The sequence below is a fragment of the Myotis daubentonii genome, chromosome 3, assembly GCF_963259705.1.
Source record: "Myotis daubentonii chromosome 3, mMyoDau2.1, whole genome shotgun sequence".
Classification (NCBI taxonomy): Eukaryota; Metazoa; Chordata; class Mammalia; order Chiroptera; family Vespertilionidae; genus Myotis; species Myotis daubentonii.
In genome coordinates this window covers 202,798,914-202,815,887 of record NC_081842.1, presented here as the reverse complement: position 1 = coordinate 202,815,887, position 16,974 = coordinate 202,798,914, and the positions used below count along the sequence as shown (strand labels likewise).

The window sequence follows — 16,974 nt, the reverse complement described above, 5'->3', positions numbered from 1 at the left end:
TGCCTGAACCAGAATAGAACATGTGGCCCAGAGGCTGGGAAACACAGGACCTGGGCCCAGAGTACATGCGGGGGTTCCAGAAGGAGGGGAGACCAGAAACTCGACTCAGAGGAACCTAGGACTCGGGGGAACAGGGGTCCTAGAGGCAGGCATCCCTGCACTTTGAAAAGGACAGTGGTCCAGGGGCAGGGGAGACCCGGGGACATAAAAAAGGGCCCAGAGAAAGGGAGAGCTGGGACGTGGGCCAGAAGAGGGTCTTAGAGTGAGGGGAGACCAAGACCTAGGGCAAAGCAAGGAGCTTAGAGGCAGAATCCCTGCGCCCGCCCGGGACAGAATGAACAGACGGGGGGGGGGGGGGGGGGCCAGAAGTGCTAGGGGGCAGACTGGGGAGCCCGAGGCAGGGAGACCCAGGGCCTGGGGAGGAATTGGGGTAGTGGGCCCAGATGTGAAGGTGACTCAGATCTCAGGCAAAAGGGAGGGACCACAGGGCAGTATTTCAACTTCTCTGGGGACCCAGTGGCTGGTGACAAAACCCAGGCCTGCCCCTTCCATCCCACCCTCACTCACCCGCCCGCCCCTTTCACAAGACACAAGGTGTGTGTGTTGTTTTTTGTTTTTTTTTTTTGCTTTTTTTTCATTTCTTTTTAATACAAACTTGGATCTTTGGGTGTGTCCTGCCAACAGAAAACAACAACAACAACAGAAGAGAAAACCCAAAAGAGTGAAAAATAAGAAAGAAAGAAAAAAAAAAAGCCCCCGCAAGAGGTTCTTTCCCCTCCCCCCACCATGCGAATTTGCACACCACGGGACCACAGCAGGTTTACAGAATGCAATATACAATCCACGATTTATAATAAAACAGTATATACAATAAATAGGATATTGTTCATTTTTGTCAAACGACCTGTAGATAAATTTCTCAGTGCATACTTGCAGGGGCTCTGGACACCTCGAGGCCCCGCTTGCAACCTCTTGCACGCGCTCGCTCTCTCGCTCTCTCTTTTTTTTTTTGTCTTTTTCTAAAACTGTGTTTTGTTTTTTAAGTTTTGTACATTTTTAAAAAGTATTTACAATTGCTGGTTTTGTGCAGAAAGGGCTCACCTTGGGCTTCTGCGTGGAGGAGATGGGCGGGGGGGGGGGGGGGGAGGTTGGAGGAGATGGGGCTGCAGGGGGGTGCAGGTGGGGTGGGGCGGGAGGCAGAGGGGCAGGCGCTCCTGCCAGAGGACGGTGTGGACGCTGGGAGGGGTCTTGGCGTTGATTTTCTGAAAGCTGCAAAGAAGCATAAGAGAAGAGACAGAAGTCAGCAGCAGGCAGACCTGAGCTCTGAGAACAGGGAGGCTAAGTGTGGGACCCCACCCAGTTCCTACCAGGATTCTGAGAGAAGCTAACCCCATTGTTCCTTCTCCAAACAGTTCCCCATGAAACTCTGGGCTGCTCCTGGCTTTCTCTGAGCTCAATTTCTCCATCTGTAAAATCATGTGTGGTCCAAGGCCATTGAGAGGTAAAGGATGTGCTGGGTGAGTGGGTGGAGTTCCAAAGCTTGAACTCTGGCATGGCTGGCATGGCTCAGAGGTTGAGCGTCAACTTATGAACCAGGAGGTCATGGTTCAATTCCCAGGCAGGGCACATGCCCGGGTTGCAGGCTCGATCCCCAATGTGGGGCGTCCTGCACGCCCCCAATCAATAATTCTCTCTCATCATTGATGTTTCTATCTCTCTCTCCCTCTCCCTTCTTCTCTGAAATGAATACAAATATATTAAAAAGAGAGAGAGAGAGAGAGAGAACTTGAACTCTAGAACCAGACACAGCTAAGTTCAAATGCTAGCACCACCATTAATAGCTCTATGACCTCGGGCAAGTTGGTGAATCTTCTGTGAGCCTCAGTTTACTCATCTGTAAAAAGGGGACAACAGAACTATTCCATAGGTTTGTTGGGAGGAGTTAGTGGTTCAAGGCAGATTAAGCCTGGTACATAAATGCATAATAAATGACACTAATTACTAGTTGCTATTCTTTTCCTGGGGCCTGGGCCAGCTAGGCTCTCCAAGGCTGGGTTTCCTCATGCAACAATGAGTTTAGTAATTCCTCCAACCGAGGCTGTTCTGAGAAATGACACAATGGAGAAGATGGGGCCTTAGCACAGCACAGGTGTGAACTGCCGCTTTAATTTCTTCTAAATCGAACCCTCTTCCCAGCCCCCACCGATGCCATTCTGTTCCTTAGAGAGGTGAGGTGAGGAGGAAGTCTGTCTGAATAAAGGAATAAAGAAATTGCCCAACACAATACCATCTGCGTTTGGCTGCACCTCCTGCCTTCCTGAAGCTCAGGAACTCCCAAGTCCCCAGTCCCTACAACCACCAGACACTGGAGGGCTGGAGTACCCCCTTCCCTAGAAGGGCCCCGGGGTATTGACGCCCTACCCAGACCCCAGCTTTGCTGGGACGAGCAGGAAGGTGCCCAGAGGGGCAGGGATGGGCTCAGTCATTCGCAAGACCCCCAGTCATTAGCCTGACCCTTTCAGAGTTCTGTCCTCTCAGAGCCCTGAAATTCACATCTCCCACACTCGGCGAGTGACCCAGTGACCGTCCCACCAGAATTCAGGGGCAGGTGAGGGTGTTAAAAACACCTTCTCCGGCTCCTCAGCCAGCCAGACCACCATCCCCCACCCTGCAGGAACCGGCAGCCACAGAAAGCCTCTCCTCCCTTGTCCTCTTCTTGGCTTCCCTTCCCAACAGGCCACATTTAAATTCTGCTCAGCCTCGGCTGTTGTCTGCTGGGCAGTCAGCCCCGGGGAAGACTTCTGTCCTGAGGTTGGACTCGCCAGTACTCCCCCAAGGCCAGAGGACCCAGGTGGGTTCCCGGAAGGTGGTGGGAGCAGCACCCCACCGGGGTGCCTCAGCCCAGGTGGCAAACAGAGATGCGAGGGGGAGGGCGGGAGCTGCATCTTTGTTAAGCTGTCAGGTCTCCTGCGGGGAGGGGAGGATGGAACATAGGTATGCCAGGTAGGGTGACAGCTATATTGCGACTGGGGGGATTGGTGGAAAAGCAACTCTTGGGGTGAGGGGTAGGGCGGGATGGATGCCAGTCCGCCACAGGTGGGGTGATGAGCGGGCTGTCCATTCGGCGGGGCTGTGAGACGTGGGGGAAAGGTGCAGCTGAAGGGCTGGAGGCACCGATCTGCAGGACAGTTCTGTGCAGTTTAAAAACAGCTGCTGAGCGCAGGAACCTCCTGTTGGGGTGATGGGTATAATGTGTTGGGGAGACAAGAGAGGGGGAGACTTAGAATGGGCTGCTCCAAACCACTTAGCAAGTGAATTCTACCAAACCCCAGCCTCTCCTGCTCCCCTGAAGGGCCCCAGGGCAGGCTGGGAGCCTCCTCACAAATCCCTGTCACCCCCACCCCCTCCAGCCCTTAGCCACTGCCAGTGACCCTCTCCAAGCCGGGTCTCCATGGTGATCTCAGCCCAGCAGGCAGCTCCTGCCAGAACCATTCCCATGGTGCCGGTGGCCAGGCAGCAGGGAGGCTTTCTCACCCTCTGCTAAGCCATCCTGTCTCACCTTCCTCCTCCCACCGCCCTCCCCAGCTTTCAGGACTTGGCCAGAATCTGGGGGATGGTGGGGGATGGGGAGAGAATCGAATCCAGAGGCTCCTGAGCAGGGGAGGATGGAGAAGGCTGTGGCTATATAGAACCCTGACCTCACGAGGTTCAATTTTCCACAAAATGGAACCAAGGCGCACATGCCAGGTGGCCCAGGGCTGGGCACTGGAGACAAAGCAGAGAACAAGACTGCTAGCCCCTGCCCTTGAGGGGCTCACAGAGCAGAGAAGGAAGAAAAGCAGACCCCAAACCAGGAAATGACAACGAGGGGCGAGGAGGACGGTGCCAAGGGAAGCCCTGGGGGGCCCAGCCTTGGCAGGAGGCACTGTGGTTCTTCTCCTGCCCGCGGAGCACAGTACACGCTGGGGTCAGGAGTGTGTGCTGACTGAACGACGGCGAAGATAGCGAAGACGGTCTAAGTCTGATCAGCATGTCAAGGTCCAGCTCAGGTCGGCACACCTCCTGGATGCTGCCTCAGACCACCCTGTTACCATAGCTACCAGTGCACTTGTCATTCCCTTCCCTGCTCCTCCAGGGCAGAGACCTGTGTGGACCTCTGTATCCCCAACACCAGCCTGTGCCTAGCGCCCCAGGGCACCAGCCATTGTTCATGAGACTTAACCTTTTAGTGCCTCGTGTTGAAGGACTAGAGACCCCTGCCACGGAGTCCTTGTGCTCTAGCAGTTTTCCTGTCCGAGGTGTCTGGGCACTAAATGGTCTCTGCCTGTCAGTGGGGGCTGGCACTGGGGGGCACGGAGGGATAGCTGGGCAGGGACCCAAAGTGCTGCCGATCGTGTACAAATCAGGGTGTCTGCAGAGAGCTGCTCTCCCCACTGAAGGAGCACACAATCCGCCCGGCCAGTGTGGCTCAGTGGTTGAGCATCGACCTCCAAACCAGGAGGTCACAGTTCGATTCCCAGTTAGGGCACATGCCCGGGTTGTGGGCTCGGTCCCCAGTGTGGGGCATGCAGGAGGCAGCCGGTCAACGATTCTCTCTCATCATTGATGTTTCCATCTCTCTCTCCCTCTCCCTTCCTCTCTGAAATAAAAAAAATTTTTTTTTAAAAGGAGCACACATTCTGTGTTCATTTAAGCAACCAGCAGACATATATTCACACCCACTAACTGCAGGCCACAGCTAAGGTCTAACCCCCACCTTCTAGGCACTGCCCTTCAGAAGGGGCCTCACATCAAACAAGGCAGCGGAGCAGAAGGCCAAGAGAGTACATGGAACTGAACTGACTTGCTGTGTGACCTGGGAAAAGTCCTTTCCCTCTCTGGCCTTCGGTCGCTCTGTAAAATAAGGGGATTGGACAGGTAACGGGAGAGAGCTCCAGGCGCTGAGAAAGGGCTCCAGAGACAAGTGGCCAGAGGCAACCCCAGCTGCCCAAAGGCCAATCCACCCCTTAGGATGCTTTCAGGCAAAGTCAGGCCAGCAAGCCCCTCAAATGTGGAGAGGACACTGATGCCCCTTGGGGCACAGGTCACACCTGAGAGATTCCAGGAGGGTGGGGCTTCCCATTGGGAATGGGCAGGCTGTGGGGAGGAGCTCCCCTCCCCACTCCAGGGAAGTTTTTAAAAAAATCAGAGTCCAGCCCTGGCTAGTGTTCTCAATGGTTAGAGCAACATCCCACGCACAGAAGGATCATGGGTTCAATTTCTGGTCAAAGGTACCTGGATTGCAGGTTCGATCCCTGGCCCCAGTTGAGGTGTGTGTGGGAGGCAACCAATCAGTGTGTCTCTCTCACATTGATGTTTCTCTTCCTCCCTCCCTCCTTCCCTCCCTCCTTCCCAGTCTCTCTAAAAATCAATGGAAGAAGTATCCTCAGGTGATGATTAACTGAACAGAAATAAATAAAACATCTGTGTCCATCAGAGAGGGGCTTCTTCAACTCCAGCTTTCCCCCTCATTCCCTTCTTAGGGTCTCCCACTCCCTCCACTGCTGGGCATACAGGGATGCTATAGGGCCAAACAGGTTCACATCCCTGGCCGCCCACCGAGCTGTGTGGCCTTGTGTCCCTCTCCCACCTCTCGGGAGTCTCATACTTCTTACAGGTGCTGGGGGGAGGCTTATCCTCACCCTCTCCCGTCTCCTGCTAGGTGCCTGTGTAAAGACAGGGGATACCAGTGGGTACGTGTTGGGATGCAGCTGAAGTGGATGGAGGCTACAGAAAGGGCAAGAAAGCGGAACTGTGCGATCCCCAAGGGCCCTTCCTGACTCTGCCATGTGGTGCCTCCTTGCCTGGGTGACTGTGTGTCTTTGGGCAAGTCCCCCTCCCTCTCTCTCTTTCTGTAAACCAGGAGGGTTGTACTTGGAGATCCCCAAAAGCCCAGTTAGCCCTGCCCCATTGTTAGGAGCGTATCTGAGAACAAAAGCTGAGAGAAATCATCTTCTACCCAACACTTACCCTTTCCTCTCACAATTCTCCCTAGTCTACATACTGTTCTTTGACTCAAGGGAAAAAAAAAAAAAAACCCAAACCCTGACCCTGAAATGTCTCAGGCATGATGAGATACTGGGGAGGGAGATGGGAACAGTGCACTGACATGAGTAACTGGCCGAAAGAAGCTGATGGCGTGGGGAGGACATTCCCAGGAAGGGCTGTCATGGATGCATGAAGGTTTGGAGATTAATTGGGCCTGGGAAGGATCCTGGAACGCTTCTTGGAGGAGGTGATGTCTGAGTGAAAGATAGGAACTGACAGGTGGGAGATGGATGGTGGGTAGGAAAGGGCAGGCCAGGCCAGAGAACAGCCAGAGCAAAGGCACAGGGCACGCTGGGAAAGCGCCCCGCCCCCCACTCCTGATTCCAGTCCAAAGCTGGAAAGGGAGCGTGAGTGAGGAGGAGGTCGGGGTCGGGTCAAAAAAGAGGCCTCGAATACCCGGAATACCAAGCGAGGAAGCTGGGCTCTATTTTGCAGGGAAGGAGGGTGCAGAGGGCAGGAGGCGCTCTGGCCTGTGTGGCCCAGTTGGCTGGAGAATCGTTCCACGCACCCAAATGTGGTGGGTTTGATCCCTTGTCGGCACGTGAGGGAGGAACGGACCACATTTCTCTCCCCGCCCCCCACCTTCCTCTAAAATCAATAAGAAGAAAAAAACAGTTTTTGAAGGTGTTAAGCAATGAAGTCATAGGCGCAAATATGTCTTAATCAAATCATTCAGTAAATATTTGGGGGGCTCCAGACAGCGCTCTGGTGGCAGCAATGGAGGGAATGGACTAGGGCAGGGGACACAGACGTCGGGGCAGGAGACCTGGAAGGTGCTGGGTGCTCTGCCCCAGGCGGCTGAGCTGGCGTTACAGCTTCTGAAGTCTCAAATGTGTTCAAGACCCGTTTTCTGCCTCCAGGAAGCCGGCACTGCCCACACCCTGCTCATGGTTCCCAAGTGGTCCCTGGCATCCCTGGTGGGACTGTTTTCATCCCCTTCCCTGGAGAGTGATACCCACACGGAGGCTTTTCATAAACACCTATTTATAGGCTGCAAACTCCATGAGGGCAGGACACTGTCTTGTTCAGCGGCACCTTCAGCACTAGCTGCAATGCGTGGCCCAGAAAGGTGGCTGGCTCATGTGCGTTGAATACAGAATTAATCTACTTCCTTCTGCCCTCCAGCATAAACAGAGGGCACTACGGCAGCAGAAGTTATGGTGACAAAGGTGGCAAATCTGCCAGGGGAAAAACCATGGCCTGTTACAAAGCCACAGGAAATCTTTCTCAGAGGATCTGCGCCGAGAGAGAGGACTGGTGTGGATGCGTGTGTGGGCAGGCCTCCCAGCTGACCTGGGTCCTGATAGGCAGTTGGCTTCGGGTCCCTTGGGGCGGGGCCTGTGACTTACCTTGTCTCTCTGGCCCCCCAGGGAGAACTTAGTTGCTAAGGCAAAGACCTAGGTAGCATTTCATCTCCCACCAAAAGCCCCACATTCGCACGAGATAGATACCAGGTCCTTCCCAGGAGGGAATCCGGTTGGGCAGGTGCAGGAGGCCTGGCTGCAGAGTCCTGAGCAAGCAGGAGAAGGTCAGGGGTGTGTGACTCACACAGATTGGATCAGAGGCCCCAGCATGCAGGTGGTGAGGAGGATTTTATCCCCCCATTTACCAGGCACCGATTACGTGCTCACTGTGCCAGGGACTCGGCTAAGTGCTTCACGGGTAATCTCATTTAATTCTCATAAGAGATGCAGCAAGGTGACGTGACTCACCAGGTCACTTGGCTGGTTTGAGATGGAATCAGATTCTGCACACAGGCCTGTCTGTGCCCACAGGCATGCTCTTCCACCCCCTTCCCCTCTTCCCCCCGTTTCAGGGCTTTTTGCTCCCTTGGGTTCTTCTTCCAGGGCCACAGGGATGTGGGAGAGAAGGAGCGTGAGAGGGCATGTTCATGGAGAGATTAGATTTCCAGGAAATGAGGGCTCAGAACAAGAAGGCCTGGCCTGAAAATGGCTGCGGGAGAGGCGAGAGCTAGGATCGGAGGGAGGCCGGCCTCGGGGATTGGGAAGGGGAGCCCCGAAGAGGCAGGGCAGGGCTGGCTGACCCCTGACGTGAGGGCCTCTTCTTGCTCAGAGCCAGAGGCAAGATCAAGTGACCTCTTGAGGTTTCAAGACACGAAGAGACAAAGCCCAGAGCAGCCCGGGCCTGGCCCCGGTCCGGGCATGCCTGCTGACCCTGCTGGACGGTGGCCTTGGGAACTGCTTCCTGCTCTGGTCAGGCCCCAGCTGGTGTAACCTTGGAAGACCTGTGACATTTCTCTTGGACTCAGATCCAGGCCTGAGAGGGAGCAGGGAGGAGAGGGGGACTCGAGATTCCTGAACACCTTGGAGGGCCCTTCCTACCCTCCCCCCCTCCTCCCAGGGCATGGTAGGGCCCAACAAGGAGCCAGTCTGTCTGGCTTTGCTTTTCTAAGGGACTAGAGAAGAGGTCTGTAAGGGCCCAGGTGCCCGCGACCCCCACCCCTTTTATTCTGTCCCATTAGCTCAGCTCCCAGACCAGTCTGGTCCCACATTCTCTACTCTGGCTCCTCTGAGCTCTCCTCTTTTAGTTCCCATTGGGATGTGACCTGCCCTGGCCCACAGTTCCCTCTGCCTGGAATGCCCCTCCCCCATTCTCCAGTGTCCAAATCTTGCCTACTCTTCAAGGTCGAGCTGAAATGCAGCTTCTTCTGCAGAACCTCAACATCCATTTAAAATGTCAGGCCCAGGAACAGTTGCAGGGAACATCCGACCAATCTGTCATTTTGTGGGTGGGGAGTCAGGGGTGTGGGGCGGAGGGGGAGCAGTGTGGCGGGGGGAGAAGGGGTGGGGGTGATGCCAGAACTGGGTTCAAATGCTGGCTCCACCACTTACTAACTATGGGTCCTCTGGGCAAAGTTCATCGCTGCACCTTTTTTCCTCAACTCCCTGACTGAGGGTGGGGACTCGCCTCCCAGGCAGCTGAGAAAGGCCAGTCAAGTCGTGCTGCACCAAGAGCCCAGCACAAAATGTGTCCCTTTTCTCACCAAAGGGGCAGAGGGATGACTTCTGACCTCAACACCCACCTTCCTGGAGCACAAGCTTTGCTGCTCCCTGCCTCTTGGCACCTGCCCCTTTCCACCCGGTGTTTTCTTTGTGTACTTGTTTTAGCTTCCCGGGGTGGACGCTGACTCTGAGAACAGAGGTCATGGCTGCTTTGTCTTCCCATGCCTGGCACTGGCATGGGCATGGAGGGACTCAAGATGTGGCTCAGCTGAAGGACTGCTTCTCCGTGCCCGACACCGAGTGCTGTCTGTTGGCGAACGAGCCTGTCACTGTCCTCTCTGCTTACGTCCTGTTGACAGGGACACTCCCTCTGCTAACTCTTCCTCCTCACCGTTCCGCTCCCCTGTATCCCCAAACCTTCATCCCCACAGTGATTTTCGTCAGTGCCTGGCCCTGGAAGGCTGTCTCAGGAGAGGGACTGGGGTGCCATCTCAGATAAAGGGAGGCAGCTCTACCACGGCCTTGGTCAGAGCCGTCTGCAGTGCCTGCCTGGGCTCCCTCCTTCACCACCTGCCCTGCTCCACCGAGACCCTTGGCACGTCCCAGCTGAGGGCTCACCTCGGTGGCTCCCTATTTGTCTTGGAAGACAGTTCAAACTCCTTCCGATGCCCCGCGTGATGCTGGCTTTGCTGCCTCGCCCCCTCACTCAGCGTTACTGTCCTCAAAGCTGAGCTCCTTCCTGCCTCGGGGCTTTACCCACTGCTGTCCCCTCTGCCCAGAATGCTCTTCCCACGCCATCCTTGAAGCATCAGCTTCGGGATCTGGTCAGCATTTCTCATGGCCTCCTAGCTTTTCTTCTCTTTGCAGTCCGTCCTACGGTGATATTTCCCAAATACTTTGCGCCATTCTGTTTACTGTCTTTCCCTCTAAGCTGGAAGCCCCCACCCCCACCCCAGGACCAAGATCTCATTCGTGGTATTCACTGTGGTGTCCCCATGCCTGGCACGTAGTGCGTGCTGGACAGATGTCTTTGGAATAACTGAATGCACTGGTTTGAGGACAGTGCTGTCAACTCCTAGCTCCGAGCAGGGAGCAGGGCCAGAATGTGGGGCTGGATGGTGTCCCAGTTCCTCCTGTGTTCAGGCCTCGCTGGTGGCTCCATTATGTATCTCACTGAGCTGTGACCTGCCCAAACACCCAGCCCCCACACCTATTTATTTTCCCACCCAGAGCCTGGGAGGAATGGTTTTCGGATTATTTCACATTTCTGATTATCCATGAGACATCTCCCCTCCAGTGAGAAGGATCAAGAGTTTGACATTTTAAACCCTAAGCAGCTTCCCCCTGCCCTGCTTCAGATCTGTGGCTCTACTGCTTGCAGTAAGACGCACGGGGAATGGAAGGCCATTTTAATCTCGGCCTGGCTTCATTAGGAGGAAAAATAAGCTGCCCTCCCCCGCAAATACGTTTGATCCATTGTCTATGCCATGCAGAGCTGCAAGGGCCTAAGAGAGTATCAAAGTCAATTTCCTTGAACAGATGGGGAAACCGAGGCTGGAGTGGGGCGGGGCGGGGGAGGATAAAAGCTTGGTCAAGGCCATATAGCAAGTTGATGGCCAATTGGGGAACGGTCCTTCTCTAGGCCTCCTGCCTCCCACATGCTGCCCTTTGCCACCTTCAGGCACCAAGGGAGCTGAGGTCAGGCAGGGAGGGTGTAATAAGTTTCCACTGACATGACTTCAGGACCCTGAGTCACCCTGGCCTTGAATGGCCTCCCCAGATCAGGGACGGGGCTTTCCAGGAGCCCTGCTATTCTTTCTCAAGGAAGAGCCGCTCCCAGGAGGCCGCAGTGGCAGCAGAGGTGAAGAGAGAGGGGCTCAGACAGGGCCCCAGCCCACTCCACCGCCACCACACCTGAGCCAGTCCTGTGACGGGTCTGTTTGTTCAAAAGTGGGATCTGATGGGCTAGTTGTGCCTGTATTTCTGGAGCAGGCTGTTCATCAAGAAAATGATTTCTCCAACCTTCTCCCCTTTGATTTTCCTTTCCTAAAACATAAAATCTCGAGAGCATAAAACTGTGACTCTAACTACGGAGGTCACAGTGCCTGATAAAGACACCTGAATATCTATCAGCATTTAACTGAACTCTTGGAAAAGCATTTGGCTTCAGGAAAGGGCCTGGCTTCTAGGCAGGAAACATCCTGCCGGGGAATGACCCACTGACACAGGCTCAGCAGGATCCCAGTACCCCCTCCTCCCCTCTGGATCCCCACCCCACATGCCCAACCACAGTGAGCCTACCTCAGGCCAAAGACTTTGAAAAACAGCCTTTGGGGGGACCATGGGTGACCAGGAAAGGATACTCCAGGCCCTTCTATGAAGCCCATAGAGAGTGCATGACCCGACATCCTGGCTGCACCTTTAACCTGGCCCTTGCCAGACTGCGCCTGAGACTAAGTGCAGCTCGTAGGTAAACGAAGGAGCAGGTCAGGTCGGTACCTTGGATGGGCCCTGGCAGACAATTACACAACCTGCCTCCCCTTCACAGAGCAATTCAAATGCCCTCCCTTACGTGAGGTCAAGTGGTGACTGTTTCCTGGGACTCAAATGTGCCTGTCAAGGCCCTCGCATGAATGAAGGAAATATCTTGATGAACCAAACTAGATGAGACTGTCCAGTGTATGGTTCTCCTGCCATTTCAATAACATCCAAGTCCCATGCTGGGTTCTGCGCCCAAGCAACCCATTTCCATGAGACTGTTCCCCAAATCTAACCCTAGACTCCTTACTGAATCCCAACTCCTTGTTTTCAGGCCCCCAATCTTGTCCTTAAATTCTTCCTGCTCATCACTATACCTTTTCTCCTCGGCCAACCTCTAACGTCCCCATCTCCGCCCCCAACCCCCAGGCCTCTTCCCACTGCACCCACATCCCCAGACTCACCCAGGAACAAAACCTCGAGGTCCAGTCGGCACTTCAGTTGGCACTACAGGGAGGTGACGGTGAATGTGTCCTCAGGGTGAGGTTCCGCCATGGGCCCCAGGAAGCCGCTCTTGGGGCCCCCACCCAGGCCGGGATGCGCCTGTGGCATAAAGCCTGGATACCTATAGGTGGTATCCTGCAGGGGCAACAGTGAGTCCCTTGGCACAGGGGACAGGGTCAAGTCACTAAGGAGCGGGCAGCCATAGCCAGCAGCGGCTACAGCAGGGCCACGGGGTGGACCAGGTGGCCGGCCCATCTCCAGGGGCTCCTTGTCGGCCTTGGGTGTGGCTGGTGGGCTAGCCAGGTGTGGGGCACTGAGGCACGCAGCCTCCGTCCTGCCCAGGAAGTCAGCTAGCAGCCCTGTGCCCACCTTGCCTTCATAGGGTGGGCTGCGTGCAGCTGAGCCTGGCGGGTACCAATATGCTGTGCCCTTGCAGCTGGGGGAGTCGTAGTGGGGTTGGCCCAGTGGCAGGTCCCGGCAGCTCAGGTGGGCCTGGGCTGCAGCCGCATGGCCTAGGCTGGCCCCCTGGAGCCCATGCTTGAGGGGCTCACAGGCAGCCAGTTTTGTGGGTGGCGGCCGCAGCTCTTCCTTGAAGCCCAGTGTTGGTGAGCAGGTGGGTGAGTACGCCTTCTGCAGGCCAGCATCAAATACCGTGGGCGGGTGGGCCAGTGGTGGGAAATGCTTGCCATCCAGCTCGGGGGCACCCAGGCTGGGCGAGTCGCAGTGGAAGCCTTGGCCAAAGGTGCCATCAGACGGCGTGGACGGGTTCATGGAGTAAGGTCCCATGAAGTCACAGGGGTCTCGCTCACCCACACCAAAGGCCCTTGACTGCGAGGGCAGCGGTGACATGCTGCTGTCCCCACTGTAGTAGTCCAGGCCGAGGTCGGGGCTGTCCTGGAACAGCGGGTTGACGGGCTGCGGCTTGGGGATGAACTTGGCTTTGGCTGCTGCGCCACCCCGCTCCTTCTTTGCTGAGCAGGCCCCACCGCCCCGTCCGCCCCTCGGCTGCCGGGGCCCTGTGCTCCGTTTGGACGGGTAGCCTGAGGCAGCGGCCGAGGCGGATGACGGGAAGCCCAGATGTGAGGCCTCGAACAGGTCGACCTTCTTCCGCCGGCCGCGGCCTGGCTTAGAGCTGCTCTGGAAGAGGACGCTCTGGTTCCAGTTGTAGCCGGGGGCAGATGAGGCCTCGTTCCAGTCCATCATGAGTTTCTCCAGGCTGGACAGGCTGGACTGGCCCTCACTGCTCGAGGCCTCGCTGTTGGCACGCCTAAAGCCGCCTCCGACCGGCTGATTGAACTGGGTGCTGTCGGAGGACGACTCGGAGAAGGTCTCGGACATGGCTGTCTGCTGCTTCACCTTCTGTGGCGTGTAGTTGGAGATGTCCAGGATCACGTTGGGCTCGCTGACATGGCAGTCGAAACCGGGATTGTAGAGCTGACTGAAGGCCTCCGAGGCCCAGTCCAGGCCTCCATAGCCCTGCCGGAAAGGCCACTGAGAAGCCCCCACAAACTGCCGACAGTTCTCGGGTGAGGGCTGGAAGGAGGAGGAGGAGGAGGAGGCAGCAGAGGCTGTGGTGCCCTTGGGCACCATGTAGCCGCCAGGCGAGACAGTGCTGGCCCGGCTGTCACAGCGCAGGGGTGTGGGGGCTGAACCGGAGAAGGCAGCCCCCTCAGAGCTGTTGAAGAAGGAGGCCTTGCTTGGTGGCAGGCAGGGGCCACCGGTAGGCTGTGGGGCATAGCCAGCGCTGTGGGCACTGCTGGGCGAGGCGGGCAGGCTGTTGCCGCTGCCATAGGCAAAGCTGCAGTCCTTGCTGTTAGCGCAGTCTTGGCCCGTAAAGGGCTTTGCTGGGGCGAATACACTCTGTCCAGCCCCATAGCCACCGTACTGGGGGGTGTAGGTGTTGGCAGGCGGGTGGGTGGTGGGTGAGCGGGCCACAGCTGAAGGCGGAGGAGCCAGCTTCGGAAAGGTCTCCGCTGCCCGGCAATCTGAAGTGGCGGGGGTTATCCCGTAGCTCCCTGCCCGGCCTGGTGGGAAGGTCTGGCGAGCAGGCAGGACAGGCTGAAAGGAGGGGTCCGCCCCAGGCCCGCTGCTGCCCACCGCCACTGGGCTGGCCTTGGCTCCCCGGCTGGGGAATGTGGCCAGGCCCCGCTGGGCAGGCAGGGCGCTGGTTGGGGGCCCCGCATAGGTGCCCGACGTCTTCCGGGACTCGGGGCCAGGGCGTGAGGCTGAAAGGGCAAAGTCCAAGAGGTCGGAGGAGTCATCCGAATCGAGCAGGGAGCGAAAATAGCCAGTGAAGAGGTTCTGGCGCTCCTGGCTGAGCTCATTCTGGCCCGCAGGCGTGCCCGTGCTGTAGTAGCTGCCACGGCCTGAGGTCCCACTCTCTAGCCCAGTGGAGGCAAAGGCCCGGGCCTCAGTCCCCTGGAACCCACAGTTCCGGCCAGCTTGCCCACCTGGGTGCCCATGATGAAGGGCCCAGCCACCACCCTTGTCCCCGGCCCATTCGGCGCCTGCCTCCCCAAAGCCGGGGCCACTGGGCACCTGCTCTGGGAACAGAGTCCCATTCTTCCGGGACCGCCTCTTGCGTTTGGGCTTCCCCGTGAGGGCATCCACCTCCCCACGGCCCCGTTTGCGGGGATGGCCCAACTCGGTGAGGCCGGGGCCCCCCACCCCGGCAGCTGCCACTGCCACCACCTTCTTCTTCTTGCCGATGCCCTCAAAGAAGTCACTGAAGGAGCATCGGGCTGCCTTGGCCGCGTGGCTCCCGCCCCGGCCACCGAAACCACCTGCTTTGCCACCACGCCGCCGGAAGCCCTGCACGCGGTGCAGGAAGTGGGAGATGCTCTGGGTGTCGGGTGCCTGATGCACCGACTCGGGCTCACTGGGTGTCCAGCAGCGGGGCGGTGAGCAGCGCCCGGCACACTGGCTCTGGCGGTTCAGGAAGGCCAGCTTGGCCAGGACGTCCGAGTACTCGGCCTTGCTGTCGTTGGCGTCGGCGGCGTAGGACGGCTGGGGAGATGCCAGCTTCTGCTTCCGCCGCCGCCGTTTCTTCACCTCCGGCATGGCCATGGTGGCTGCTGCCACAGTGGCGGCCTCAGCCGCCACCACGGCTGGCTCCTTGGGCTTGCCGGGACCCAGCAGTAGGTTCTTAGGAGGGCGGCCACGCTTACGTTTGAGGATGATGGGCATCTCGCCGGGGGGGAAGACCACCACCACGTTCCGGCCGTTGTTCTTCATCTTCAGCAGCGGGGTGGGCTCGGCCGACACACGCAGGCCCAGCTCTTTGCCCTCCACGCTCAGGCTGCTGCTCAGGGAGGACACCTTGTAGGTGGTCTTGTTCCGCCGTCCTAGCGACACGGGGATCTTGGCCATCTTCACCACCATGCGGCGCACGCCCCGGCACTTGGTTTTGCGGGCAGGAATCATTGGGTTCTGGGAAGAGTCCGGCTCCAGCTCTGGGCCTGGGCCCGGCAGGGCAGGAGGTGGCGGAGGCGGTGGTGGTGGAGGCTCCGCCAGGGCGGCCGCCATCCCCGTGGGCATAGGCAGGGGCAGCAGGCGGCCCTCAGGTCCGGCGTCTGCCTTGCGCCCCCGACCAGCTTTCCGCCGGCGACACAGAATCTTTGGCCTATCAGTGCGCCGCAAGGCGTACTTGGGGAGTCCCTCAGCCCCAGGGGGACCATGGGGTGAGCATAAGTCCAGGTGCAAGGGCTCGGCCAGTGGGCAGGGCCCTAGGGGCTGCTGGGGCTCCAGACGACGGCCGGGGACGTCAAGCAATTTGGGCAGGGGGTCAAGTCCCTGAGGGTCAAGCAGCTGTGACTCCAGGGAGTCAGGCAGGGTGTCCAGGGCCTGCAGAGACAGGCTTGGCAGCCCCAGAGGATCAGCGAGAGGTTGCAAGGGCGGCAGCTCCAACGCTTCCCCAAGCGGTTCTAGTGCCTGTGGGTCCAGGAAGCGGGGCTGGGGGTCCAGGAGCTGAGGCTCTGGCTCAGGCGATGGCGGCTCAAGGGCCTGGGCCTCCAGCAGCTGGGCCTCAGGGCAAGTAAGGGAGGCCAGCTCATTAAGGATGTCGGCATCAGCGAGTTCTGAGTAATCAGGGCCGTCTGGCTCAGGTTCCGGGGGCAGGCCAGTGGCCGCGGCCGCGGCTCCGGGACTATGGCCTTGACTGGGCTGAGGACTGTCTCTCGGCTCAGGCTCAGGCTCATAGAGGGGGTGGCTGGGCCGCTCAGGCTTGGCGTGGGGGGTAGGCCGCTCCTCGGGGCTGCGGATGCTGTTGGCCAGACTGGGGGAGGAGAAGAAGCTGTACTGAAGGTCACCAGGGGGTGGGGCGGGCGGGCGGCTAAGCCGGAGCCCACCGCAGTCCAGGTGCACACCGCTGTGCTGCAGGTCCTGGGAGAGCCGGGTCAGGTCCTTCATGATGTCAATCAGCTGCACCACTGGACGCAGGTTCACCCGCCCGTTGTCCCAGTGACGTTGGGAGCTGCTGCCGTCTCCAGCAGGTGTGGGGCAGTGGGCCTGTGAGACTGGACGGGCTGCCCGAGGGGGCAGCAGGTTGTCCCCCTTGGCAAGGACTGGTGGGCGCCGGGTGCTAGGGTCCCGGCGGGGGGGTGGGTGTGGGTTCTCGGAGAAGGTGTGGGCGAAGGCCTTGTCAGGTGGGCTGGCGGGAGGCCGGGTGGGAAGCAAGGGGCGGGGGGTAGGGGGGCCGCTGGGGTAGTACTTGGGCTCCCGGAGGTAGTCAGGAGAGCTGCACACGGCACTGGAAGTCACCACCAGGCCCTGGGGCTTCACACGCATCCTGACCTTGTCCTCCGAGGGCCACCAGGCGGGGCCGGGGCTGACATGAGGGTGCGAGAAGCCGGGACCAGGACCTACCGGGCAGGACAGGCAGGGGGTCCCTCACTGAATACTCCAGTCCTATCAGCTCCCATATCCCCAGCGAACCTCTGCATCC

The 16,974-nt window shown here is 58.3% G+C and overlaps 1 protein-coding gene across 8 annotated transcripts in view; it reads right to left on the bottom strand.

Annotated features, from left to right (window-relative positions):
• Positions 1-819: 819 nt before the first annotated feature.
• AHDC1 (AT-hook DNA binding motif containing 1) overlaps positions 820-16,974 on the bottom strand; it is a 66,099-nt gene continuing 49,944 nt past the window's right edge. For 7 of the 8 annotated variants that reach the window (XM_059690619.1, XM_059690615.1, XM_059690618.1 and 4 more), the window contains 2 exons: positions 11,993-16,891; positions 820-1,269 (listed from right to left, as the gene is read on the bottom strand). In XM_059690619.1, the coding sequence (XP_059546602.1) occupies positions 12,036-16,817 (4,782 nt within the window). In that variant the 5' untranslated portion in view covers positions 16,818-16,891 and the 3' untranslated portion in view covers positions 820-1,269; positions 11,993-12,035. The remainder of the gene's footprint in view (positions 1,270-11,992; positions 16,892-16,974) is intronic. The other variant, XM_059690620.1, reaches the window with a different exon arrangement.